The following is a 27,886-nucleotide window of genomic DNA, read 5'->3' on the forward strand; positions in this document are numbered from 1 at the left end:
ATTCACAGGTAAATCAGTCAGTTTTCAATCCAGGGATAATCCAATTAGAAAGTCCAGTGTCAAAAACAGTTCAGTATTAGACTTAAATCTAGAAATAGCAGTCAATTAGGAAAAATGGAGGAACGGCAATACTTTCCAACAGAAGAAAAAAGAGACTCACTGAGACACACTCTCTTCTGATACTAAGGCTAAACAACCAGGTTTCTGGCTCCATCTTATGGCCGTTTGAAAAACCACACCCAATTGCAGTTTTTGCAATCTCTTAAAGACATAGTACTAAAATGTCTATCCTGGCTTATATATTTCTAACCCAAATACCTTTTAGGTGACTTATATTCCTAACAGAGACATTCCTTCATTTTATTTAACTTCATTGCCATAAGGGACCCTGTGAGACAGGCTGGTTGAGAAAGAGGGTGATTGGCTCAGTCACCCAGTGAGTTTTCATGGCTAAGGATGGATTTAAACCAGTCCCAGTCCAATCCCTGACTGGGCAATGTTTTGCCAGCCGGGGGTTTCTCTTAATATTTATTAGGAGTCCAATTATGTAAATTGGGTGGTAATGTGAATGGGGATGTGCCTTTGGGTTTTTAAAATTATGTTGTACCTAATACATCTTTTTCATTAGAGATTTATGTACTTCTGGATTTAAAATGAGAACTTGTGACACCAATATTCACCAATAGTGGTCATGAGAGGATGCAACTTCTTCATCTTTGTTATACAATTTGTCATGAGTGCTGTTTTCTCCCCAGTCTAGCAATCTAAGAGTCAGTTCACTTCCTGGTGCTCAAGAAGCACTTAAAGGTCATGATGACTGAAGTGGTTTTATGAATATATTCTTACGTCTTTTCCCACAGTTCAGAGCATTTGGTTGTTGACTTGCGTGAGAAGGAAATCAAAAATCTTCAACCGTGTGTTGCATCAGAGATAATTAATTTAATGGAACGGAATGGAATGGAACAGAATAGAATTCTTTATTGGCCAAGTGTGATTGGACACAAAAGGAATTTGTCTCCAGTGCATAAGCTCTCAGTGCACATGCAAGCAACATGATAAATCATGATAATAAAATACAATCCTAAATTATAAGATACAACACTCAGTGATAGTCATAGGATAGTAAATAAGGCAATCAACATAAATCATAAGATACAAGCAACAATTGTCATAACATGCTAAAGGAATAGGTAACAGGAAAGATGAAAAGGATAATAGTAATATAGCCCTACTACGTGGTTTGACATCCTACAGCATAAGACAGTGTTGTGGGAATTAGTTATTTAGCAGAGTGATGGCATGAGAGAAAAACTTTCCTTGTGTCTAGTTGTTTTGGCGTGCAATGTCCTATAGTGTCATCTTGAGGGAAGAAGTTGAAATAGTTTATATCCAGGATGTGAGGGGTCTATAGATATTTTCTCAGCACTGTTTCTGTCTTGTGCAGTATACATGTCTTCAGTGGAAGGCAGGCTGGTTGCAATTGTTTAGTATAGTTTCAGTCTTAGATGGCAGGGCACTGCTTTGTATTACGGTTGCTGCCCTTTTCATAGCTTTGGCCATTTCTCTTGGTGTCACTTCCACCCTTCTCCATAGGTGGTTTTCAGCAGGTTCTGACCAGTTCTAGAGAACCGGTAGTGGAAATTTTGAGTAGTTTGGAGAACCGGCAAATACCACCTCTGACTAGCCCTGCCCCCAGCTGTTCTCTGCCTTCCAAGTCTCAGCTGATCTTCCTTTGTTGCCCTGCACAGGAGAATGGAGCTGGAAAGCAGGTTAGTGGGGTGGGGTAGGGTGGGGAGGGAATGGGGATTTTGCAGTATCCTTCCCCTGCCACGCCCACCAAGCCATGCCCACCAAGCCACACCCACAGAACCAGTAGGAAATGTTTTTGAATCCCACTATTGCCCTTCTCCAACGCTATGTTCCTATGTGTAGCTGTTGTATAGTTGTTTATGTTAGGAGCATCTACTGGATTGAAACTATGAACAAAAAGTTGTTTATTTATATCTGATTTATACACCGCCTTTCTGCTCTGGTAAGCACTCAGTATGAATGCTTTCCAAAGCATGATTAGCTTTTATGGAAGTAACCATCATACGTCTACCATAATACTGGCGAACATTTGAAAGCTTGGTACAATTTGGTGTCCTTTTAGGAACTTCTGTTTTATGTTTCTGATTGACGTTGTTCCTGGTAGCAATTTAGCTATCCCAAATTTGTGAGGAAAGTCATTGCTTGTGTATGCAGAAAGACAGGGTGCAATTAAACTTGACTCCCTTGGAATTTAATTAAAGGCATGTTTTAATTTAAAGTGCCTTAGTGTCTTTCAGAGCAGCCCAGCTTCAACATTTCCTGTTAAAGTGCCCTCCCATCTATGATTTTGTTTCCTAAATGCCATTTTAATTTAATTATATGCCTAAGTTGTGTGTCTGCTCAAGCATTTAAAAACTTGTGGGATGAAAATTTGACAGTTTGTTGTTATGTAATTGTTTTGGAACCTTTGAAACAGCTCAGAAGAAATTAATGAAAGAGACAGATTAAGAAACATTATCTATAACTTTGCTTCCTTTCAGCATTCAATTTGTGCTCAGTCCCACACAGTCCTTATAAGATCTTCTAATTATAAGCCTAGATATGCTTTTCACAATAATATTTGACTTCTCAGAATAGATTTTCCTATCTAAGCCAATGGTCGTCTGTGATTTCAATTTTTAAAAAGGTTTTCTTCCTGATAATAGGAAGATATACTGTTGAAGCTTGCCAAATTATAGAGTTGTTACTGCCTGTGCTATTTGTGATCCTCTGATTTGTTTTGCTTTATTATTATTAATTAAATACATTTATATCCCACTGCATTAGAAAAAACCCTTGGTGAGTTGCATATAATATAGAAGACAGATAACAGATAATCAGAGTTGGAAGGGACCTTGTAGGTCATCTAGTCCCTATACTATTTCTGACAAATGGCAGTCCAATCTCTTCTTGAAACTCTCAAGTGATGACGCTCCCACAACTTCCGAGGGCAAGCTGTTCCATTGGTTGATTGTTCTCACTCTCAGAAAGTTTCTCCTTATTTCCAGGTTAAATCCCTCCTTGTTCAGTTTCCATCCATTATTCCTTGTCTGGCCTACAGGCGCTTTAGAAAATAGCTTGACCCCTTCCTCTCTCTGGCAGCCCCTCAAATATTGGAAGACCGCTATCATGTCTCCCCTGGTCCTTCTCTTCACTAGACTAGCCAAGCCCAGTTCCTGTAACCGTTCTTCATCTGTTTTAGTCTCCAGTCCCCTAATCATCCTGCTTGTTTTTCTCTGTACTTTTTTTAGAGTCTCAACATCTTTTTTAGGTGACCAAAATTTAAAACAAAATTTAAGACAATTTAAAACATACACACATAGTAACATCACTACACTGAAACTTCATAAATAACAGCAGCAAAAAGCAGTCCTGAAACAAAGGCAATAGTAAGGACAATACAAGTGAAAATTAAACATGGCATCATAAAATCAGGGGAAGACACCAAAACAATTCCCTTTATAATAGTTTTTGAACCATTAACAAAGAGTGGGCTGGTCTAATCTCCACCAACAGGATGGTTCCACAGCATCAGTGCTCCAAAAGAAAAACAGTATTTTCTCACTTCAGTACCTCTCGTTTTGAAAAATGTGAGATTTGTAGCAGTTTCTCCTGTTTAATCTGATCAGTTGGGCTGATACTGATTGTTGTAGGTGGTCTTGTGGATATCTGGGTACCTAGTCGTAAAGAATTTTCATAGGTCAAAAATTGTATCTGGAAACCAATTGGCAACCAATGCAAGATCTGCAAAACTAGAATTATGTGTCCCCAATGCCAGGAACCAGAAAGTCTATCCATTCAATGTTGGTTCAATTGCAAGTAGTTTTTAAGGACAGCTCCAAGTTGAGTACAAGTAGTCCCCAGCTTACAACTCAAAATTACAACAGCAACGGCACTGAAAAAAGTGAGTTATGACCGTTTTTGACAGTTACGACCTTTGCAGTTTCCCCATGATCATAAGATCAAAATCCAGATGCTTGGCAACAGATTCATTTTTATGACCGTTGCTGTGTCCCAAGGTCATGTGATCACCTTTTGCAACCTTCTGATAGCAAAGTCAATGGGGAAGCCAGATTCACTTAACAGCCGGGTTATTAACTTATCAGCTGCAGGAATTCACTTAACAACTTTCGCAAGAAAAGGTTGTAAAAAGGGGAAAAACTCACTTAACAAATGTCTCACTTAACAACAGAAATGTTGGGCTGAATTGTGGTTGTAAGTCGAGGACTACCTGTACATTGCAGTAGTCTAACTGGGGTGGATGGGTGATGAGGGCATGAGGTCAGGCACAAGAAATCGGGAGTCAGGATTAGATCCAAAACGAGTACAAGTTTATTTCATGCATCCTCTAAACAAAAATCTGAACTACCCATGATCAAGGCAAGGCAGTAGGTAACAGTAAACGGAATTCAAGGGGGGCTGGATTTAGATTTTTTATGGGCGCGAAAAGACTCCAAATTGATAACTTGCTTGATCCATCCCTTGGGCTCAGCCTGGTCATTTCCTACACATGAATCACTGTAGCCAGGTCCTCCTGCCCAGTACTGGACATAGGCCCTTCTGGGAATCACCTTCACCTTGCTCGTCCAGTGGGAGCTGTGAGTCCAGAAGAAACCTCCGTTTGTGAACCCGCTTCTTCAAGGGTAAACGTCCATCCAAGAACAACTGTGGCTGGATCTAAGAATCTCAGTGTAAAATTAGCAATTGATCAAGGATCAGTTTCATTCTGTTCTCTATCTTCCAGACCCTGACAGTTTCCAAATATCAGAAAAGATCTAGGACAGGGTCTCTCTCATGCAGTGGTGGGATTCAATTTTTTTTACTACCGGTTCTGTGGGCGTGGCTTGGTGGGCGTGGCAGGGGAAGGATACTGCAAAATCCCCATTCCCTCCCCATCCCACTAACCTGATTTCCAGCTCCATTCTCCTGTGCAGGGCAACAAAAGAAGAGCCAGCCAATCAGGTGGGACTCGGGAGGCAGAGAATAGATGGGGGCGGGGCCAGTCAGAGGTGGTATTTGCCAAGTTATCCTAACTACTCAATATTTCCGCTACCGGTTCTTCAGAACTGGTCAGAACCTGAGCAGAACCACCTCCGCTCTCATGGTCCGGAGTAGCAATATAGCCTTCCCTACCCACCTGAGGCACGTCATGCGCCTTACCTTACTGCATTCCACTCTCTGCTTGGATTTCATCTCCCTCTCTTCACTAGAGGGTTGCCTGCTGAAGGATATCATCTCCCCTCTGTGCTTGGAAGGGAATGCCTTTGATGGGGTGCAGGGATGGGGCTCAGATCTTCGTGATCCATTTCACCACCCCACCAAAAGAACATGCAGAAGAGAACTCCTTCCACAGAGTGCATAAACATTCAAATCATCAAGATCTGAGCTTTGTTTCTCACCCCATGGAGGGAGTTCAGCTACCCTTGGCAGGCAGCTCTTTCAGCGAGTCCCAAGAGATGAGCTGAAGTCCTCTCGGCAGGTGGCAGCTTGCAACCTTCCATGCTGACTTCCCCAATGATTTTCTGGGGAAGCTGACAGAGGAGACTGCAAATGGCCATCCCATGATTGTAGGGCACTTGGCAGCCAGTTGTGAGAATGAACCAGGCATCCAGATTGTGATCGTGTGATTGGGAGGGAGTCTTTTTATGACAGCCAAAACTGTTTTATGGGCTGTCATAATTTCCAACAATTCTTAAACAACCAGTTTTAAGTCCTCTATCTGTAATGCTGAAGGTTGTTGGAAAAATTTGAATTGAAAGTGCTCTCAAGCTGATTTTCAGGTGAGATTTACCTCAGCAGATTGCCACATATACTTTCTAAAGATAACCACTTATGGCTTAAAACTCCTATCTTACCTAATATTGTCTTTGTAATTGCCATCTGTTATTAATAAACTTATGAAACATAGAAAATATTTTGGGGAAATACAGATTGGCTTCCTCTGCAGTTGGTTGGCCATCATAAGAACAGTCTGCTGGATTAGATGGGCCAGCCAGGGGTCCGATCCAGCAACACACTGCTTATGTTCAAAAAAGCAGCTGGTACTTCACTAAGTAAATAAGGCTATCATCATTCTCTTCTGCTTTATAGGATAGTAAGCTTGTGAGACAGTTAAACACAGGATATTTTGTAAAGAGGCAGCCCTGATTGCTGTTTCCTAGTACCTTATGGGAAAAAGCAAGATTTTAGGCTGTGTGTTGTTGTTCCTGTTGAATAACCTCAATTTCTGAGAGTTTTTGTAAATAAAATTGACTTGAAGCAAAATTGCTTTGCCTAAAAAAAAGAAAAGAAAAACAGTGGGCCTCAAGGGCTTGTATCAATAACTATAATGTTCCTGAAGACTTCTATAAAGCTATTGTATCTGTCAGTTATACAGGCATAAAAGAAGTTGCTTTTTGAATATTGTCCTTATATGCATTTCATTTTTAAATGTGCCAAGTAGTCATGCAGTGCATCAGGGGAGTCTGGACAGTAATGATGGCTTATGTATTCACTCTGAAAGGCAAATTGGCCCATTCAGGTCTGATTTGCTTTGTATTTGTTCCATGCTGGAGAGGGAAAATTTGCCACAAATAAAGGTGGAAATGATCTCATTGCTTGATGGATGCATAGCTATTTCCATCCTTGGCTTGAATTTATGCCTTTCTCATTGGTAAAGCTTTAGATATAGTACTAGTAATATAGAAGTTTCAGACTCTTAAAGTTCAAAAGGTTGAATAATGCTGAATTTCTCATCAAAAGTAGGCTATGTAGTTATGAAGGAACCCTCCAAGCACAATCCTAGTCATGAATTAATACAAAGACTGTTTATTTTATTTATCTACTATATTTATATGCTGCTCAGCTGATTGTTTAAGTGACTCTGGGAGGCTTACTAAATGAAAAAAGAATAAATTGAAAAATAACTAAAATTAGTAAGAATTAAAGAGACAAAAACTAAGAGTACAAACAGTAGTGAAGGGAGGTCTTCTCTTTTACACAATCAACCACCTCCAATATAGAGCACCTCATAGGAGCCCAGCAGAGCCAAAGATTTAAGGCCTTTTCAGAAATCCAAGAGGACGGGAATGGATCTCACCTCCAACAAAGGAAGGAGGAGGGGGGACATGGTAGAGATGTAAAAAGTCATACATTGCATACAAAAATAATTGGAGAGGATTTTTTTTCTCCCTCTTTCATAATGTTGGAATCAAACTAATCCTCTGAAACTTGAGATTTAAGCAGAAGATCAGGACAAATAAATATTAATTCCAATTATCTTTCCCAACCAGCATTTTCCAAGTTTGTTGGGATTTATTTGGCTATATTGGCTGGGGGATTTGAGGAATGGCACTATATTTGGAGGGTCTTCAGCTTAAGAATGATAGATATAAGCATTAAATAAATTATAGCTTATTTTTCTGTTACAAAAATGTGAAGAGAAGTTGAATTAGTATATATCTGGCTTGGACCCATGTTAAGTGTGAGTCATCCTGCCATGAAAAAGTTCCCCATCACAGGAAAAACAGTTGTTCTGTGCAGAACTCTTATCTTCTTTCAGTGCCTGTTCGTGCACTCCATGCAAGGGGAGCAGTCAAATTGCTAGGAGAGGAAGTCAGATAATTGGGTATTAATGTAGCCCATAAAGAAAAGGGCAGTTATTATGTTTTTTTTCTCTGCGAAGCTAAGGAGTATGAATGGTGAGGGAGGGAAAAGCCAAGACATTCCTTGTTCCAGACAATTCCAATTCAGCTACATTCATACAACATCCTAAACTAGGTCATTTATTGTGTTGGTTCCTTTCCTGTAGGTTAGTATGTTGTCAAAACCCAATGTAACGAGTTTATGGTTTAGTACTATGTGACCAGAATATGTGTTACTTCAATAACTAACATAATCGCAACCTTTCATTTATGCAAGGCATCTCCAGAGATCCCAACTTGATGGGTTGATTGAACAAAGCAATAATGTATGGTTGTTTCCTCATCTGCTTGTTTATATGTGCATATGTATATTTGTGCAAGTTCTTATTTCTGGGGAATTTCAAACCCTCAAGATGATGGAAATGGTACTGTGATAGGATTGTTGCCTGTTTGCAGGATTGTATCCATCAATACATCCAGTCACAGAGGAAGCTAAGTATGCATTAATGTCTTCAAAATGTTTATTTACTTGTTCCTCTGCAGGATTTGGGAATGGAATCAACTTCACTGGATGATGTCTTATATCGCTATGCCAGCTTTAGAAACCTTGTTGACCCAATCACCCATGACCTGATCATCAGCCTTGCCAGATACATCCATTGCCCTAAACCAGTAAGTACTCACTTGCAGTTGTTTGGGTTTGTTTGAGGAAAGAGTAAAATTGCTACCTATAACAAAAGGGTTGCTAGAGCTCACATCTCTTAGAAGGAATTGCTAATTGAACCATCTGAGAACTGGCTCATATCTTGATCGACTTTTCTACCTTGTGTGGTGGCAAACTAGAGCGTGATTCTGGGGCTGAATTTATAGGATGCAGGCAGCTATCCAGGAGTATTTCAGCAGCCACTGGTGGATGAAATGTTGGGAGACAAGTATTTACAAAAAGGGCTACTGAGTGTGAAAATAATTGTAATTAGATAGGGGCAAAATGTTTGGGCTTGTGATAGAAACTCTGTTGGACCAAAATGGATGAAAAAGATGAGTTCAAAAGTCATTAGCACAAGGGAGGAAAAACTCTTGCTGTGGTAGCTAGGTTGTATCCACAGAACTTGCTTAAGCAGGTTAAATGAAGAACGACCAGTTACATTCCATAACATATTATGTGCAGTTATCATTAACCTTGATTTTATATATGGATTGTTTATCATAAAGTATAAATTCAGTCTGTTTTAGAATAGAATAGAATAACAGAGTTGGAAGGAACCTTAGAGATCTTCTAGTCTGCTCAGGCAAGAAACCCTATACTATTTCAGATAAATGGTTGTCCAACATCTTTTTAAGAACTTCCAGTGTTGGAGCATATACAACTTCTACAGGCAAGTTGTTCCACTGATTAATTGTTCTAATTGTCAGGACATTTCTCCTTAGTTCTAAGTTGCTTCTCACCTTGATTAGTTTCCACCCATTGTTTCTTGTCCTGCCCTCAGGTCCTTTGGAGAATAGCTTGACTCCCTCTTCTATGTGGCAGCCACTGAGATATTGGAACACTGCTATCATGTCACCCCAGTCCTTATTTTCATAAGACTAGACATATCCAGTTCTAGCAACTGTTCATCGTATGTTTTAGCCTCCAGTCCCCTAATCATCTTTGTCGCTCTTCTCTGCACTCTTTCTAGAGTCTCAATATCTTTTATTACATCGTGGCGATCAAAATTGGATGCAGTATTCCAAGTGTGGCTTTCCCAAGGCATTATAGAGTGGTATTAACACTTCATGTGATCTTGATTCTATCCCTCTGTTTATGCAGCCTAGAACTGTGTTTTTTGGCAGCTGCAGCATATTGCTGGCTCATATTTAAGTGATTGTCTATTAGGACTTCAAGATCCCTCTCACAGTCACCACTATTGAGCAAGTTTATGTTAGTTTATGGTTTGATATATTATTAGCCAGGTTAATTTATAAATCAGGATAAGTGTGTATTAATTCAGCCACTCTGTCATCTTGGTAATCCTTTTCATCTGATATCTAACCTTTATGTCACAATAAATTTTGTACAATCCACAGAAATCAGGTGGGTGGAGAATCTAGCTGACCTTGGTTGATTTTGAAAAGTTGAGCAAGGCCAGACCTACTTAGTGCTTAGATGAAAGACTCCATGAAATCCAAGGTTGTAGTTAGTTAGATTAGGAAATTTGTGGAAAAAATCTTAAAAGAAAGAAATTGGAAACCACTGTTGTATTGTTGCCAAGAAAACTACAAGTTGCCAGATGTTGAGCCTGACTTGGACGAGAATTTGCCTTTGTCTGAGCTGCACAATATCTAGGCGTGTATGCAAAGCACACAATTTCTCTGTGGCTCTGACGGAATGGTTTATGCAGAAACAGGCATAAATAGGAACATTCCCTCCATTTTCCTCCCATCCTTCAATATCTGATTCTAGGGCTGTTCTTGAGCAGAGTACTGTAGTTCTTGTTTAAACAGAACTGCATATTTATTTGCCATGGGGAATTCCTTGCTTCTATTTGTTTTGTTAATGGGCTTATTTCTCTCTTTTTTGGAGATATTGTGTTCCTTTCTCTGGATATTCATTGCTTGTTTCCAATAAGATTATATTTGTCATTGGACATTTTTCAACTGCCTGCCTGCAAAGGACATTTATGGTGGGGATTTGGCCTTTTTAATGCAGGAGAGAGAACCCAAGGATTTATTGCAGCCTGGCTCCAAATTTTTGTTGCCTTGTTTGGGCCTTGCTCATTCAATAATAGCTATAATTCTACCCATAGGCCTCCTTAGAAAATAAAACTAGTAATTGCAGTCTAATATTGTTGCTGGAATTGTTCCCCCTATCAAGACATCTAGGCAACGGTAAACTCTGGGGCTAGGAAGCAATGTTGCCAATTTCTAAGAAATAGCACTTTGTCAAGTCCAGTCTGGCCATTGTTTTGTGACTAGGAGTGCCTGTGACCTGGTTTCAACATTCTCGGAATGTTTGCCAAGATCAAAACGTAGCCTTAAACCAAGGATGTGTTCCTACTGAAATAGTGGGATATCTTGGCTTTTTTAGAATAACAGAATAACAGGAAAAGACCTTGGAAGTCTTCTAGTCCAGCGGTCACCAACTGGTGGGCCACAGCCCACTGGTGGGCCGTGAGAAAATTTTGGTGGGCTGCAGAGAAATCTCACCCCCAGAGCAATTAATTCAGGCTGCGCAGAAACACAAGGCTGCGCCGCCCACATGGCCCACGGGAAACCTCCACGCCCACTCACTCCTTACCCGGTAAACTTGCCTGCTAAATTGCTATTTTTCCTTTTTCCGACCATCATCTGTTCTGCTGTGCTGGGAGATTTAGATTAGCTAGGAAGCAGGAAATGGATGGATTTCTTGCTTTCTAGCTAGTCTTTAGATCTTCAGCTCAGCACAGCCAAACCTCCCTTAAGACTGAAGGTTTGCTTGCAAGCAAATTCAGTGCAGACTCATGGCAAGCAGATTTGAGAGACTGAGCTAGCCGATGGCAGATAGATAGATCACTGAATGATTCTGTGAGCAACTCAATCTGCCTGCTTTGCCTGATTTTGGGTAAAAGTTGCTCTTTTTTTAATAAAAAATTCAATATTTACATGCATGGTGTGTTGTGAGTTAATTTTGTGAGCTTGCTTGCTAGAAAATTTCATGAGTTTGCTTGCAAGCAAATTTTATGTGACAGACTGAGCTAGCCAATGGCAGATAGATATATCTCTGAATGAATCTGTGATTCTGTGAGCAACTCAATCTGCCTGCCTGCTTTGCCTGATTTTGGGTAAAAGTTGCCCTTTTTTTAATAAAAAATTCAATCTTTATATATAATATTTACATACAAGCCATGCCCAGCCAGTCACATGACCACCAAGCCACATCCACAAATTAGGCCACGCCCACAGAACCGGTTAGTGGTCCCTGTGATCTAAAATTATGAGTTTGGTGGTCCCTGAGGTCCAAAAGGTTGGCGACCCCTGTTCTAGTCCAACCCCTTGCTTAAGCAGGAAACCTTATACCATTTCACAAAAATATTTGTCCAATCTATTCTTAAAAACCTCCCATTTTGAAGCACCCACAACTTCTGGAGGCAAGTCATTGCATTGACTAATAGTTCTGTCAGGAAAATTCTCCTTAGTTCTAGGTTGATTCTGTCTTTGATCAGTTTCCATCCATACCTTCTTGTCTTGCTTTCTGGTACTTTGGAGAATAGGTTGACCCTCCTCTTCTTTGTGGCAGCCCCTCAAATATTGGAACACTGCTATCATGTCAAACCCCCCCCACCCCGGTTCTTCTTTTCATTAAACTAGACATACCCAAAACGTGCCAAGTGTTCTTCATATGGCTTAGCTTTCAGTCCCCTAATTGCCTTGTTGATCTTCTCTGCACTCTTTTTAAAGTCTTTTCATTTTTTATACTGTGGTGACCAAAACCGTGTCCATATGCAGGTGAAAAAAAGCTGCTCTTCCATGGAGAACATAGTCGTTTTGTGACTACCATTGCATTGTTTATTAATGATTTGGAAGAATAATTGCCATTTGAGTACTTATTTCAAACATTTAAGGTGGGGAGATTGTGTTTAACTGAATAGACAACAATCCTATTGATTCTTCCCCTCTTGAGCACATGTTTTTCTACATATGAAAGAAGGACGATAGGAGCTCTTCTTCCTGACAATAGTGAGTGCAAATTACATGGAAATGAGCTTTCCCTAAATGCTTGAAATATTTTTATTCTGCTCTGTCACAAGGACCAAACACATAAACTGCTGAAGAGAAAATTGAATTGGGGATAAATGACTTAATACAGCAGGTGCATTTAGATGCTTCCCAGCAGAGGGGAAAAGCGAAAGGAAAGTTGTGTATGCTGGCTGGGGTGGGCGGACACAAAACACCTAGGGCATGATTTTGACAAGTAGGCATGCCCTGGAGAGACATTTCCAAGCTAAGGCATATGATAAAACTTGATTGCTAGGCAATCCGGCGCATTCCTTAAGTGGACATTTATGATAATTACTGCTAAAACTCCTTGATTTAGAAATGAGTTCCACTGTTGTTGTTTTTTAATGGGCTTACTTTATTGAATGGTTAAATCACTATTTATTTGATGGTGCTGCTTTCAGATGGTAATGATAAGTTAATTGCACCCATTGCAAAACTCTCACAAGGTTGAATACTAATGCTACCCTAAACAAAGTCTTCGGTAGGTATTTGGATTCTATTTAGCTTTACAAGCTCTCCAGGTTTTCCTAACAGCATGGATAATAGATGTTTGCAATGTGAAAATGACACATATTGCAATACTTGAGCAGCTGGATTATTACTCAGAATTCAACATTGGCAACTTTGAGCTTCTACGCAGCAAGAGACTAATAATTTACATTATTATGTTGGATAATAAAGCAAAGCTAGCTGAGGAATTCTGGGAGTTGAAGTCCACAAGTCTTAAAATTGCCAAGGTTGGAGACCCCTGACTCAGATGATGTTAGCTTCAAAACAGTACTTTTCTTTGAGCTGTAGGAAGTTAGCACCCACCCCTCTCTTAGAAAATTGAAATATCCTAGGAAATATTAAGGCAGAATATTTTCTCTAAAAAAGAGTAGAAACTCAGAAGCAGAAACTCAGCTCAGAAGCAGAAGCTGACCCCCACCTTTATTACCTCACCCCCACCTTTATTAATGGGTGGGCCATTAAGGCCTGGACCAGAATACTTTACATAACAAAGATCTCCAGGTAAAGCTATAGCAATTGCTCAAAAGCCCTTTCAGTGCATCATCCAGCAAGGCTCAACCAAGCCTGGAACTCAGGACAGCCTACGGAGTTGCCCCTAGGAGTCTGACAACCAATCAGAATACAAGCTCAAATTCAAATCCCAACAGTGGGTATAAAACCCAGGTACTCTCAGCACCTCAGTCCTTTTTCTTGATCTCCTCCTTCACCTTGAAGCATGTGATCAGCCGTCCTTTTCACTCTAGAGCTCCAGGCCATGTGGTCCTGTCCACCATTAAACCACCTTCCAAACAGCCTCCATGTTTCCAGTGTCTTTTTCCCCACTTGGAACTGAACCCAGAAGGTTATTTCTTCCAACAGAGCTTGGTGATAATCTTGGTCTCTGTAGTAGCATAATAATATTTTTACCATGCTTGATCCCAACACAGAGTTCCTCTAACTCCCCCCCCCCTCCATGGTTAATTACTTAAACAGACTAGTGGACCATATGGATTTTTATTTTTATTTTGCCATGGGCTAATTAAGGCATCATTTTAGAATATGTTACCTTTCTCCCCCTCCCTCCCTTTTCAGGCATACTGTGATCTACATATGAGGCGGATGGACTAGAAACAAACAATTATGCTTAGCAAAATTAAGGAAAGTAGGAAAAAAAGGGGGAGATGGGTGGAGGAATAGAATCAAAGACTGTTTTGGAAGCTCTACGAGTTAGTGTTATATATACTACAAACAGGTTGAAATAGTGATTGTTTTGCCCATTTGATCACCAGATGTGGAACCCAACTTAGTGGCGTCTGCTTAAATTATACTGTTTCTCATCTTATTTAGAAAAAGAAAAAAGAACATGGGACCTTCAGTCATTTTTTTGTATATATTCACAGAAGCCCCAGGAATTGATTACACCCCAGTTTTAAATCAACTTTCTAATATGATAGGGCTTGGACCTGCTATGGGTACAATGATGTCTCAGGAAGGTATCTGCTGATGTTTCTGGCTGAACTATTTCTCTTTCGGCTTTGGAAGGGAGGGTACTGAGCACTTGCCCTTGGATGCTCAGAGAAAATTGCTTCAGACTTTTAAACTGTCACTTTTCATCATTGTCCTTCTCAGCAATTTTCTAGCTCAGTGTTTCTCAATGTTGTGAACTAAAGAAATGTAATTAATAAAGATTCATTTGCATAGCAGGATCGTAATCCTGCACTTCCTATTGGCCCATATAATGGCAAGTTATGATTGGTTCATTCCGAGCAATCTGATTGGCTATTAGCGGGCCAAGTCCCATTGGACGAGGTTCAAACCCTATAACAACATCCATTGGTCATCCGGATAGCAGTTCACTCTATAAAAGGGCGGCTGCTAACCGAGGGTTTTTTGGTCTCTGTTATCATGCTTTAAATAAAGAGCTGAAGTTCACGAGAAGCAGTTTCGTCTCCGTTTCTACGCCCATGCCTCATACTTAACACTCAACCTTAGCAACTTTGCAATGTCTGTATTTCAACTCCCAGAATTCCCCAGTCAGTTGCTTGCTGGAGGAATTCTGGGAACTGAAAACTTCAAATCTTAAAATTTTAAGGTTCAGAAACACTGCTTTAGTTACTGCAGTGATGGAGTGTAGAAAAATGTAAAGACAAATAACAGAGTGAACTCATCTCTTGGTGGCTACATGAACCTTCCACACTGTTTGCTTGGCAATTGGCCATTGGTTTCATTTGGGATGTTTGTGTCTCTCTAGTCTAGTCTAAAATTTGGGAATTTCCTGATAGTTTTCTGTCCAGCAATGAATCTGTAGAGATTCATCTAGTCATCCAGGTCATGGTTGTCCCAAAGATGCTTTTTCAGGGGGTAACTGGACTTTGTTTTTTCTTTCAAGACATTTCATTTCTCATCCAAAAAGCATTTTCAACTCTTAACAGGATAGTGGCGAATCAAGGATTTATATTCCTTGCAGACTGGTCATTTGCATCCTTTTAGAGGGTTGTTGAAGCACTTGGAGGTTTACCTGTATCCTCAGGAGCACTACTCAGGTGACCCTGAGGACACAGATAAACCTCCAAGTTCTTCAACAACTCTCTAAAAGGATGCAAATGACCAGCTGTCTGCAAGGAATAATAATCCTTCCATTCCCCTATGCTGTCGGAGCTGAAGAAGCTTCTTGGATAAGAAGTCTTCAAAGAAAAAACAAAGTCCAGTTGCCTCCTGAAAAAGCATCTTTGGGATGTCCAGTTATGATTAGATTTGGTCCTGTTTAGTTTTTTCCAAAATCAGCCAAAATTGGTTAAGCGCAGCCATTAGGCCTGATTTGATCTTGATAGGCATCAGATATTATAAACTCTTCCTCTTCTCTGTATTCTCAGTATTTCCTCTCAACTGTAAAATATTAGGTGCTTGTTCAGTGATGGGATGTTCACAAGGCTATTGTTAATAACAGGAGATGTTGTGATGACATCTTTATGCTGATGCATAGTAGCAGGTTCCCAGCTGCTCCTGGTAAGTAGAACTAAATCTGTGCCATTGCCCTCAATAACAGGAGAGGAATCCGGAATTTTTTTAAAGTATCTCAGATCTGGTTGGCTGCTCTAATTAGTGTTAACACAGGCATTTGTAGAAACTATTTCCCAGGAAGTGATAGAGCAAAGCGGCAGTATAAAATACAATTGCATTTTGTGTGTATCAAAATGCATTTCAAGTTGCTGGTATATTAATTAGCCTTGTTCCTTTATGTCATGTTCCATGACAATTATACAGTGTAACAACAATGTATTGAATATTTTTGGTGATAAGTTTAACAACTTTTCTTGATATAAAATAGGAACAGGGGAAACTACTCCATGCCTAGTCAAACAATGGTCCATCTTTGTGCTGATTAGAACCAGTTAATCCAAAGTCACAGACCCAGCTCTATCTGGAAAGGACAGGCATTAACGTGAGACCTATGGTTTGCCAGGAAGTATCTTCATCATTGAAGCAAAGTGCACTCTGAGAATCTCAGGCAATGTTTCCTAAAGAGAAACTCTTATCTTTTATAATGGAGAGGAGGAGAATTGCTGATAATACAACCTACCCTGAAAGTAAATCCTAGCTTGATTTTACATGTGTGTGCAATATAAGCCCTACCCACCCAAATAAGCTCTAATTAAGATCCCGCCTACTCCAGGGTACAATGGTAAAAATTAAGGGTGGGGATGCAGGAAAGTTTCAGACAGGCTTCGCACACCCCAATACCTGCCTTGCTAGCCCATTTCTTCTAAGGCTGGCAAGGCTTTCTTGAAGGCCTCTGACAGTGAAAAGGAGGCCAGGGGCGATCGCGCAAGTGAGGTGAGTCAGTGATATCTTCCCCCTCCCAAAAAAATAAGACCTGGTGCTTTTTTTGGTGGCAAAAAAATAAATAAGATAGGGTCTTATTTTCGGGAAAACATGGTCGATGTGTTTGACTAGGATTTGGAAGTTACATTGAAGTTCACAATGATCAACCCATTGTTAATCAGTTATAGTTTCTATAAGAAAACTAAGTTTTTCTCCAAATATTTACCTGTGAATAATGGGGATTGAGGGAATCTGACACTCATTCAGGAAAAAGAGAAGAATACAACACAATCCCTAATAAAAACAAAGGGGAGGTGAAAGCAACTGTAGACATTATTGCTCAAAACCCTGGATGCCTTTGAAGTACACTTTCTTCTTCCAGTACATCCTCCCTGAATTTATATTCAGCAAAAAGGTTGAATAACTAAGGAGAGAGTATATGACATGGTTTCACATTTTTACTGATCCAGAATTAATTTGTTTATTTTTTGTGTGTATTTTTTGTATTTTCAAAAAAATATTTTCCCGTATTTATGGAATGTGGATTGGAAAAAGATGCGTTTGGTTTTAAAATTGGAGGAAGGAATGTCAGTAACCTGATAGCGTTACTCTAATAGCTGAAAATGCAGAGAATCTGCAAACTCTAATGATGATTAGGAGCACAGTGGAAAAATGGGAGTAAAATTACACATACTATAAAATGGGACTAAAATTAAATATAAAAATATCAAAGAAATGACAACTGATATAACATACAATTGGAACTGACAATGAAGATATATCAAAGTGGTAGGCAGCTTCTTCCTTTTAGGATCAACTACCGTAAAGGAACAAGAGTCAAGAAGGACACTTCAGATTAACTCTTGGTAAAACAGCTATGAAGACCTTGGAAAAGATATTCAAATGCTGTTATTGTCTATAGAGATCATAACCACGCAAGCAATGGTGTGTTTTGTGACACATGGAAATAAAAATTCCAAATAAGAAGTATTGACACTTTTGAACTTTGCTATTGGGGAAGACTTCTGAGAACACGGAAGGAAGGAAGGAAGGAAGGAAGGAAGGAAGGAAGGAAGGAAGACAGAAAGACAGAAAATCAAATGGATCGTTAAACAAATCAGCCCAGTATTCTTACTTGAGGTACAAATATTGGGTTCAAATTATCCCACTTTGGACACATTATATAAGGATCTAGCTCTTTGGAGAAAGCTGTAATGCTGGGAAAAGTAGGAAAGAGAGGTATGACCAGCAACAAGATGGATGGACTCAGTTACAAGACGATGGGTATGCTGTTGGAAGACCCAAAGGATGAGTTAAGGACAGATGCTCCTGGAGGAAATCTGTCTATAACTGCCTTTTCCAGCAAGTTTGAGAACATGACATGGCTGAAGCAAGTAAGACAGATATGTTTTTATTTTGCCTTCCAGTGATCTGCATAGTTTTATATATGCTCCAGTATTTGTTTCTTTGTCACCTTTGCTGTCTAAGGAATGTGCAGGAGCCTTCTCCAACACCACAAAAAAACTGTCTAGTTTTTTTCATGGCCCAACTTTTACAATCATAGGCTATTACGGGAAATATGACAATAGAGACTAATCTGCCGATAGAATAGAATATTTGTAGATCGGGGTTGAATTGGGGTCCTTGGCACTTTCTGAGCTTGGTGGTTTTCTTGCCAACATTTCATTACCAGACTAGGTAGCATCATCAATGCTAGAGGGGAGTGGGGTGTGCTCCCACAGTATTTATATACTAGTAATTGCCTTGTCAGCGTTGAAGGAAGTTTTTTGAAGTTTGGCCTGAGGCTCATGATTTAATTAGGGCGATGCTGAAATTATGATAGGTTCCTTGATTAGACTGTTGTTTACTGTTCGCTTGTTTGTCGGCATTGGGAGTTCCTTGATTGATTGTTGGTCTAGTGTTAAACTTGGTGTTAATCTCTGCTCGTATAGGTGTTGATTGCTGGTGAGGAGATATTTTGGTCTTTTTGTTTCCTTTTGGCCTTTTTGATTGTCTCTGAATGGTATTAGATCAAGGGTGTCAAACTTGATTTCATTGAGGGCCGCATCAGGGTTATGTTTGACCTTGGGGGTGTGTGGCCAGCTCAACATCACTCGTGTCGGGAGTACCTGTGGTGGCCCAAACACTCTGCCAGCGAAAATGGAGTTCAGGCAGGCCTTGTGCAGCCCTCCTAAGCTCCATTTTTGCTGGCAGAGGATTGCAGGAGGCCACCACAGCCGAAAACAGAGCTTGGGAGAGCCACATGCAGCCCCCCTGAGCTCCATTTTCGCTGGCAGTGGCACTGCGGGCAATCCTTCACTGTTTCCAGGGTGGCCCTGTGGGCCGGATCTAAGCACCCAGTGGGCCTGTTTGACACCCCTGTATTAGATCTTATTTCTTTGTCTATGTCTTCTGATGGACTAATCTGCACTTAATTGCCAAGCTGATGTCCTTGCTTTTCAATACTTGATTTATATTCTTCATTGCTGTGACATCCAGTGTGATTCAATGTTTTATTTCTTGACTGTAGTCACTGCTTTGATCAATCTGTGATCCTAGGAAGGTGAATTCTTGCAAACATTCAATCTCTTTCATCATCAGTTGTTATTTTGACATTTCCATTTCTCACACTGGTCATAAGCTTGGTCTTTTTGATGTTCAGGCCTACTTTGGTTTCTGAGAGGAGACTTGTGTTGTCCGCATATTGAAGATCGTTAATGTTCCTTCCTCCAAGTTTCCTCATGATCACTTTAGCATACAGATTGAACAAGAAAAGTGAAAGAATGCAACTTTGCTGTACTCCTTTATCTTGAACCAATTGTCTCCATATAGTGTTCACAGTGGTTTCCTGATAGATATAGAGTAACTGCATCAACTAGACCAGATGTTTTGGTACTTCCAGGTCTTCCAGCTTGTCACAAGGTTTTCTTGTAGTCACTGAAGCGGATATAGATGTTATTTTGATAATCCTGAGATTTTTCCATGACCCAATATAGATTTCCAATATAGTCACTAGTATCATGACCCCTTCTGAAGCCATTTTGAATATCTGGTAATTTCCTTTTGATGGTCAGTGCCAGATGTTGTTGTATGATCTTAAGGAGAATCTTGCTAAGAGGATGCGGACAATTATGTGGCAATTAGAGCAATTTGGGGGGGAATGGAATTAACATCGATCATTTCTAATCCTATGGCCAAGTATTGATTTCTTAAGTTTTCTGGAACAAGGCAGTGATGGTTGTGGTAATACTGGCCTCACAGTTCTGTGGGGCTTGTATGAACGCTTGGGGCCTAGTTGGCCCATTGCCCATAAAACCTATTCCTAAAGGATGGCTGGTTCTGTTTCTGCTTCCCTTTCTTCATCATCCTGAGGAGACTGAAACTGTTGCTGGCGTATAGCTCTTCTGTTATGTTCTTGCCATCTTGTTGGTCAGACAATTCTTTTAGTTACTTGCTTGTGATGATGTTTTTATCAGCAGTAAATGGCATTCAAATCTTTTTGACTTACACAGATGTATTCCTCTTCTTTCTTTGCTGTCTTTCCTTATTGTTCTTTGGAAATCTGTATTCAGTTTCCTCCCATTTTCCTGCTGCTTTGGCTGATTTTCTTCACTCAACTATTCTGATGGTTGCATCTGAGAGTCATGTTCTTGAGCTTTATAGTTTGTATTTAACAGCTGTTTCAGTGATGATCAATTTAATTTCTGGCTACAGTTTGTCAAACGGCTTCTCAGCAGTGTCCAGTAATTTAAGCCTATTTTTCATTTCAATTGCATAGATGGTTGGGATTTTGGTGATATCAGATTCTTTGGTAGTGTTGTCTTTTTGGTGTTTCATAATTTGACTCAGCTCTGAGCCATCAACTAATATCAACATACCGGTAATATGCACTGCAACGAGCAACTGGATATGTCTTTAACAGTGAGAGCTGAGCTGGTCCATCAATGGCTGCCGAGGACATAGTCAATCGGATTACAGTGCAGCTTATTTGATGAAGTCCAAGTGCATATAAGCGACACTTGGGCTGTTTGAACCTGGTATTCATGATCTGAAATCAATTTTCATGGCAGAATTGACCAAACTACTGCCTGAATCATTCTTCTCCCCAAATCCAAAGCTGCCAGTGATGCCCTTTTACTGCTTGGGTGCCAGCTTCTACATTGAAATCACCCGGTATGGAAACAATATCTTTTTTGGTCACTTGCTTCAGAGTTTTTTCGATGCTGGCGTAGAAATTCTCTATTTCAAGCTCCATTGCATCAGTCGTTGGGGACAACTGTGATTCTGAGGGGCTTGGCACAGATTCAGATGGTTATAACGCGATCATTAATTGTCAAGTAGCTTTCCAATGCTTGGATGAGTTTCTTGCTTGTGATAAATGCCAAATCCATTTGTTTTCCTGATGTCATGTCCTAAGTAATAAATAGTGAATTCCTCAGACTGGAAATAGCCATTGTCTATCTAGTGTAGCTCACTGATGCCGAGGAAGTCAATTTTCCACCTGGCCCTCTCCCATTTGATGGTATTCAATTTACCTTGGCTCATTCCTCAAACATTCCACATTGACACCCAATGTGTCTTTGTGCAGCTTTACCAATGCGTGTTAGATTTACCCCAGGTGCACCAATGATGCCTTGACTACTCACTGCAGATGCTTGCTCTTCCCTAGTAGCTTGTTGGATAGCTTCTGACTTGGGGGTCCTATCATTGACGCCATATCTGATTCATTTGAGAGGCTTTCTATAACATTTTTTGGGTGAGGTTTTACACAATAGGTTGGCCGGTCTTATCTCAGCCATCCGCATTTATCCAGGCTTGGGACCGGCAAACAAATTCACGGCTCAGTGTGTGTGTGTGTGTGTGTGTGTGTGTGTGTGTGTGTGTGTGTGTGACTGTCTAGAACTTATTAATTAGGTGGCAGCACTAAGTTGAAAGTCACAGACTATCACAGTGGTGGCTAACCTTTTTGGGCTCGCGTGCCGAAAATTGCACATGCGCACATTCGCAGGCCAGCACCCAGAAGGCAATGCACATGCAGGGCCCCCCACCCCCCTGCATGTGCGCATGACCCCCCACATGCACCGTGCATCTCTGCACATGCATGTGCAATCCCCACGCATCTCTGCGCATGCGCACCAGACACCCCCAGCATGCCCCTCGCATCTCTGTGCATATGCATGCATCTCCCACGCCGTCCCCCACGCATGCACTCCAGATACTCAACAATCAGCTGGTGGGCGGGCGGCACACGCACATGCGCAGTGGGGCTCTTCCAGGCGATTTCTCGCATGCCACAGAAGTGGCTCTATGTGCCACTTCCGGCATGCGTGCCATAGGTTCGCAATCACAGGGCTATCAGGATGGGCCATATTTGTACTAGTTGGAAATCCCATGGATCAGGGGTGGGATTCTACCAGTTCGCAGCTATTCGCTAGAACCGGTTGTTAGCATTCTAAGCAGTTTGGAGAACCGGTTGTTAGAAGAAATTACTGGCCTAATCCTGTAAGGAAGGCAGGAAAGAAACATTCTGGTGTTGCTTACAGAAACTGCCTCTCCGTTAACCCTTATTACATTCTTGGTAGGACTAGACTTCCTGTCTCAGGAACGTCTCTGGAGTTTTTCCCCCCTCCTTTGCTGGTACTTTGCTTGTGTGGAGTGACCATTTAAAGTTACAATGGCACTGAAAAAAGTGACTTATGGCCATTTTTCACACTTACGACTGTTGCAGCATCCCCACAGTCATGAGAGGCCAGGGGAGGAGATGTGTGCCTTGATGTGATATTGAGCTGGCCACATCCAGCCAATAACATGACCATCAAGCCATGTCCACCCAGTCACATGACCACCAAGCCACGCCCACCACCTAAGCCACGCCCACAGAACCGGTTGTTAAAAATTTGAATCCCGCCCCTGCTGTGGATGCATATCAAACTGGAAGTTGAAAAAAAATTGAGAAATGAAAGTAACAATAAACCTACATCCATGTAATTCCTGAAAAAAAAATGTGAGGGAGAGGAAGAGGGAGAGGGAGAGGGAGGAAAAGGAGAAGGAGAAGATAGGTCTATGGGATTTGTAATCCTCAAACTTATCTCAGATATCTTGCAGTATTTTTGTAATACTAGGGGCTTATACTACTGTTTTCATCTGTTTCAGACCTCAAAAATTCTGGAAGACCCTAGCCCTTCAGTATCTAGTAGTCATAGTCAAAAAAGACTATTAGAATTTAAATAAGAAGCTTCTGAGCCTCTAGCTAACCACAATACAGTCTAGGCCCTCTGGCATTTTACTAGCATGTTTTGGACATACTATGAGGAAATGGAACTCCCTTGAGAAGTCCATGATGCTTGGAAAAATTGGGAGAAAGAAGAAGAGACAAGTTACAATTACAGCAGCAGTGAATGCACCAGTGAGAGGCCAGATTTGGTGGTGGTGGTGAGGAAACAGATAATTCTGGGCAGATTCTATCCATGCATTCAAATTTGAAATGTATTTATTTGTTTATTTATAAAATTTGTTTGCTGCCCATGTCGCCACAAGGCAACACCGTCTTGCTTGAGGACACTTAATTATGTGGTGTTGTGTACCTTTATTTGAGTAAAATGGAGTAAGTGGGCACTAGGAGGGGGAAGCTCATATAAGAGGAGTGGAAGGTCTTATTTGGGAGACTTACAATCAGCAGCTGTGCCAAATGCCTGAAGAATTCTGTCTCAGTTGGCACAGATGCTTGAACTCACTGGCTGAAGGACTTTGAATTGTTTAGGGTCATTACAAATGTAGGAACAAGTGACAAGTATTTATGGTGAGCGGCTGCTGACCTTAATTTAAAAAACTGCCAGTAATAAAGAAATGATATTGGCATGCCTTTATAATGGTTCTCCAAAACATCAATTCCCTTTCTCCAAAATACTTTTTCAGATCAGGTTTATAGCCCATAGGTGTATGCTGCTAAGCTACCTCCAGCAAGGGCCTACTTTGTTAAGTAAAATAGGTCACCATGAATATTTCACAGAATCTGATAAATAATTCATGTCCAAATTCAGTAGGGGGTTGATCCTATAGAGTAATTAGTTAACTTCCCTAGGAGTGGATGGAGGGCCAAGGGAGTTTGGCTTCACTAGCATCTCCTGCTCATACTTCTCCCTTGTGTGTGTGTGTGTGTGTGTGTGTGTGTGTGTGTGTGTGTGTGTTAGAAACAGACTGAGAAACTCCCATTGAAGTTGACTTTGTTGATTCTGCATGAAGCTCAAAGTAAGTCAGCTCTCGGCTATAGATCACGTAGTTTTAAATCTTTGAACGTGTTATATAGAGTATTTCTGGGCATAAACCAAAGCTCTTCTGAGCAGCCAAAGTCCCCTCCCCTCTCTTTCTCCTGGGATTAGCATTCCAGGTTCCCAGAATGAATTAAATTCACTAAAATGACCTGCCAAGGAGATTGCTAGCATAGCAGGGACTTTTAAAGCCTTCCTATGACATCATTTTCTTTGATTTGAAAATAAAGGCAGTGATTAATTTCAGCTTTAGAAATTCCCTGCGATGAGAAGTAGGATGGATCCGGTCCAAAGTAGAAGGAATTAATAATAGGGTTTGGTACTAAAGACTGTGTTCAAACAGCAGAAATGTTGCTGAAAACCAGGACATTCTGTAATGTTTATGTTCCCCCACTACCCAGACAGACAGCATGCTATAAGTATAAGAGCCAGGGTATGGGTATTGAGGTTACTTGTTGCCAACCTAGCAAAAAGACGAGGTATGTGATTAAATCTGAGTGGGAGAGGTTTCTCTCTACCCCCTAATATGGAAAGCCGGACAGGCTTCAGTGCATGCCTAGGATTTTACTGGCTGTATTGAGTTCCCAGTACTGATAACATTCCAACAGCCATTTTTAGTTGTGACACTTCAGCATGATAGATTAAAGGAGTGAAGGAAGGCAATTTTGGAAGCGGAGTTATAGACTGGGAGGCATAGAACTAGAATTCCCCCAGGGGCCCTTTGTTGGGGTTTTACCTCTGGGAATTGCAAGCCTTAAATGACAAGTTTTGTTATACTTCCCACCGAACAAGGTGGAAGCAAGCCAAGTAGTTATCATCTTAACTTTTAGATTCAAAATTCTGTGTCCATAATTTGACATGGACTGCCCTGGTTTTCCTGGAATTGTTCCAAAGCAGCTTTGACCTTCAAGAAAGGGTTAAGAGCCTCAAATGGCCCTGTTTTGAGTGTGAAACACTTTCAGAATAGTGAGGACAGCATTGGAAAACTTCCAATAAGATTGGAACAACCTGATATAAAATCAAAACAACCACAGACAACATGAAACTTTACAAATGTTTTTCACATTCCCGGGGCTTGGCATTTGGCAGCTTTTGAGCCCCTACTTAGACTTTTTAATTCGCTTCGAATACTCAGCTCTGATTCCTTGATTAAAATAGGAAGCATTATCTCTGAGTAGTCAAGTGTTATTTGGACATGGGACAGTAAGCAGAAATGGACGCAGGGAGAAGATGATGGCTACTTTGGTGAGAATAATGGTATGTGTAAATCAGACAGGAATGTCAGTATTGGACTAGAATCTGGGAGGCCCAGCTCCAAATCCACATTCGGCCACGGATGCTCTTGGGCAGATCATTCTCTCAAATGAACAGGATTGTTGCAATGGTAAAACCAATGTATGATGATGCTTGGGCATTTGGAGGAAAGACAAATAAATATTAATAAATTGTCTGCAGCCTTTGTGTAAAAAAGCAAGTTCTGTTGGAGGAAGTTGAGCTGAATCCTCTTTCAATACTGCTCCGCTGTTTTTTCTTCTTCTTCTGTCATTGGCTTTAATAGGAGGTAGCTTTATGCCCATTTGCTTAATCTCAGACTTGTTCTATTGGAAGTTCTGCTGCTTGGACTTTTTTTTTTTGGCTAGACAGTCCAATCTGTCTTTCCTGTTTGGCCTCTATTCACTTTATCCTGCTCTCTTATTTATGGTCTTTGATTTGATTGCAACTACACATCTGCATCATGGTTACCTGTTTCTTCCTACCACATTTTTTTTTTTAAATTTTATTTTATTTATACATTTTTCTTTAACATACCGTATATACTCGAGTATAAGTCGACCCGAATATAAGCCGAGGCACCAAATTTTACACAAAAAACTGGGAAAACTTATTGACTCGAGTATAAGCCGAGGGTGGGAAATGCAGCAGCTACTGGTAAATTTCAAAAATAAAAATAATTAATTTGGGAAACGATCTCACTATCATGAAAGGTTTAATTGATTCACTAACCCAAAAGAAGAAGATGATGATGACAGCGGGAGGCAGGAGTCACTCTCTTCCCCTCCCTCGGAGGCCCCCTGAGTCAGGAGTCACTACCGCCGGCACGGCCCCAGTCCCGCCGCCTCGGGAAGGGAAAGGCAAAGCGCTTTTGCCTTTCCTTCCCGGCTGGAGCTGTTGGGAGTCGCTGCCGCCGGAGGCCGCGACTCCACACCATTTTTTTTCAGAGGGGAATCTGACTCGAGTATAAGCCGAGGGGGATTTTTTCAGCACAAAAATTGGGCTGAAAAACTAGGCTTATACTCGAGTATATACAGTACATAAGTGCTTAGTAAACAGTGTATTATCTGGGTCAATTTACTTATACATAGTCATAATTTCCAATTTCTAATTTCTACCTCTATTGTTGTAACCATTGATAAAACAAATCCCGTGTTAAAAAGTATTCTGTATCTTCTTTATCTTTAATGTCAACCTATCCATTTCTGCACAATCTAGTATTTTTGTAATTATATTTTCTTCTGTAGGTATTTCCTCATTTTCCCAGTGTTGTGTGCCAATAAAATTCTCACTGCTGTCAAGACATGTAATATTAAATACATATTCCCTTTATCATATTTTTCTGGTAGTATACCTAGCAAAAATGTTTCTGGCTTTAAATCTATATGCTGCTTTAAAATCTTCTCTAACCATGTGTGTATTTTCATCCACATTTTTTTTTTTTTTTTTGCTTTTGAACATGTCCACCACCTACCCCATATTCTTGAATAACAATATATACCAGTCAAAAGACACAGTTGGGCCCTACTAGCCATGTTCCTGCAAATATCTGATGGGGTTTTCTTTTCTTGCTTTCTTTTTGGTAGGGCATCGTTAGGAAAAGGTTAAAAATATGATCTGATTATATTATTACTGACAGCAGGGACAGAGTTGATATGGACAGTAGTTAATAGAAGAGGAAGCTGGGTCAGCATATGAGAGGCATAGCCCCTCTACCTCTTCTCCAGTGCTGTGTTGCTACTTGTTTGGCAGTGGATAACGGGGGCTGCCAGATAACGAGGCCCACCCAGGTGTTCCACTGGCAATAGCCTGTGGGGTGTATGCAGCTTAGAAGGGGTACATACGCATCTATCCCAAAGCCTGCTTAAAATAAAAGTGTTCACCTTTTGAACTTGCCACATTGTGGATTTGTAAGTGTGCATGTGTGTTTTGTCTTGGATCTACTCTTGTTTCCTTTGGCTGCTTTTTTACAAGGATTGTGAGAAAATGTACTGCTATTTGCAGTGCAGCAGAGCGATAGAATCTTTCTATAAGTAAATGAGGCTGTTTGGCTAGCAGATTTGCTTTGCCCATCTTTCTGTTGTGCTTTTGCAGAAATCTGCAAAGAGCCTCTCACTGCACACAGAGGGTGTTCTCTGGCATGCAGAATCCACTCTGTGCACGACCCATAATAACCGCAATGGTTGGGAGCCGGGTGAAATCACAGCAACTCCTGTGTGAAAGATAGCAAGCCAAGCCAAGTAATTGCACTTCCTGAGTCATTGCTGAGGCTGTGGGCTAGAGTTCTTCTCCAGTGGAAACATGTTATGCATACTAACCTCGCTGCAGAGCTCCCTGAATCAATGACAGAACAGAGCTAAACATTTCTCTGTTGCATGCTTCACAGTGAGTGAAAGAACTAGATGGATGTGGATCATTCTAGGAATCTTGTGTCATCTTAAAGTAGCAAGTTATTGTCTGATCTATAATGATGCTTGAATGTTTACCACTGGCTGTATTTCACTGGGCTTGTCTGGGGCAATCTGAGACTGCTGGTTAACATGCTAAGAATCTTAATTAACAGTGGAAGAAACAGTAGTGACAGTGAGAGATGGATCAATCCTGTTGGCT

The 27,886-nt window shown here is 40.7% G+C and overlaps 1 protein-coding gene across 1 annotated transcript in view; it reads left to right on the top strand.

Moving 5' to 3' along the window:
* LRRC75A (leucine rich repeat containing 75A) overlaps positions 1-27,886 on the top strand; it is a 58,088-nt gene that overhangs the window by 13,815 nt on the left and 16,387 nt on the right. The window contains exon 2 of the mRNA XM_026671631.2: positions 8,235-8,363. Within this exon, the coding sequence (XP_026527416.1) occupies positions 8,235-8,363 (129 nt within the window). The remainder of the gene's footprint in view (positions 1-8,234; positions 8,364-27,886) is intronic.

Source organism: Notechis scutatus, chromosome 1 (genome assembly GCF_049901735.1).
Source record: "Notechis scutatus isolate UNSWTSFEM ecotype Mainland chromosome 1, rNotScu1.2, whole genome shotgun sequence".
In the NCBI taxonomy this organism is placed as follows: domain Eukaryota; kingdom Metazoa; phylum Chordata; class Lepidosauria; order Squamata; family Elapidae; genus Notechis; species Notechis scutatus.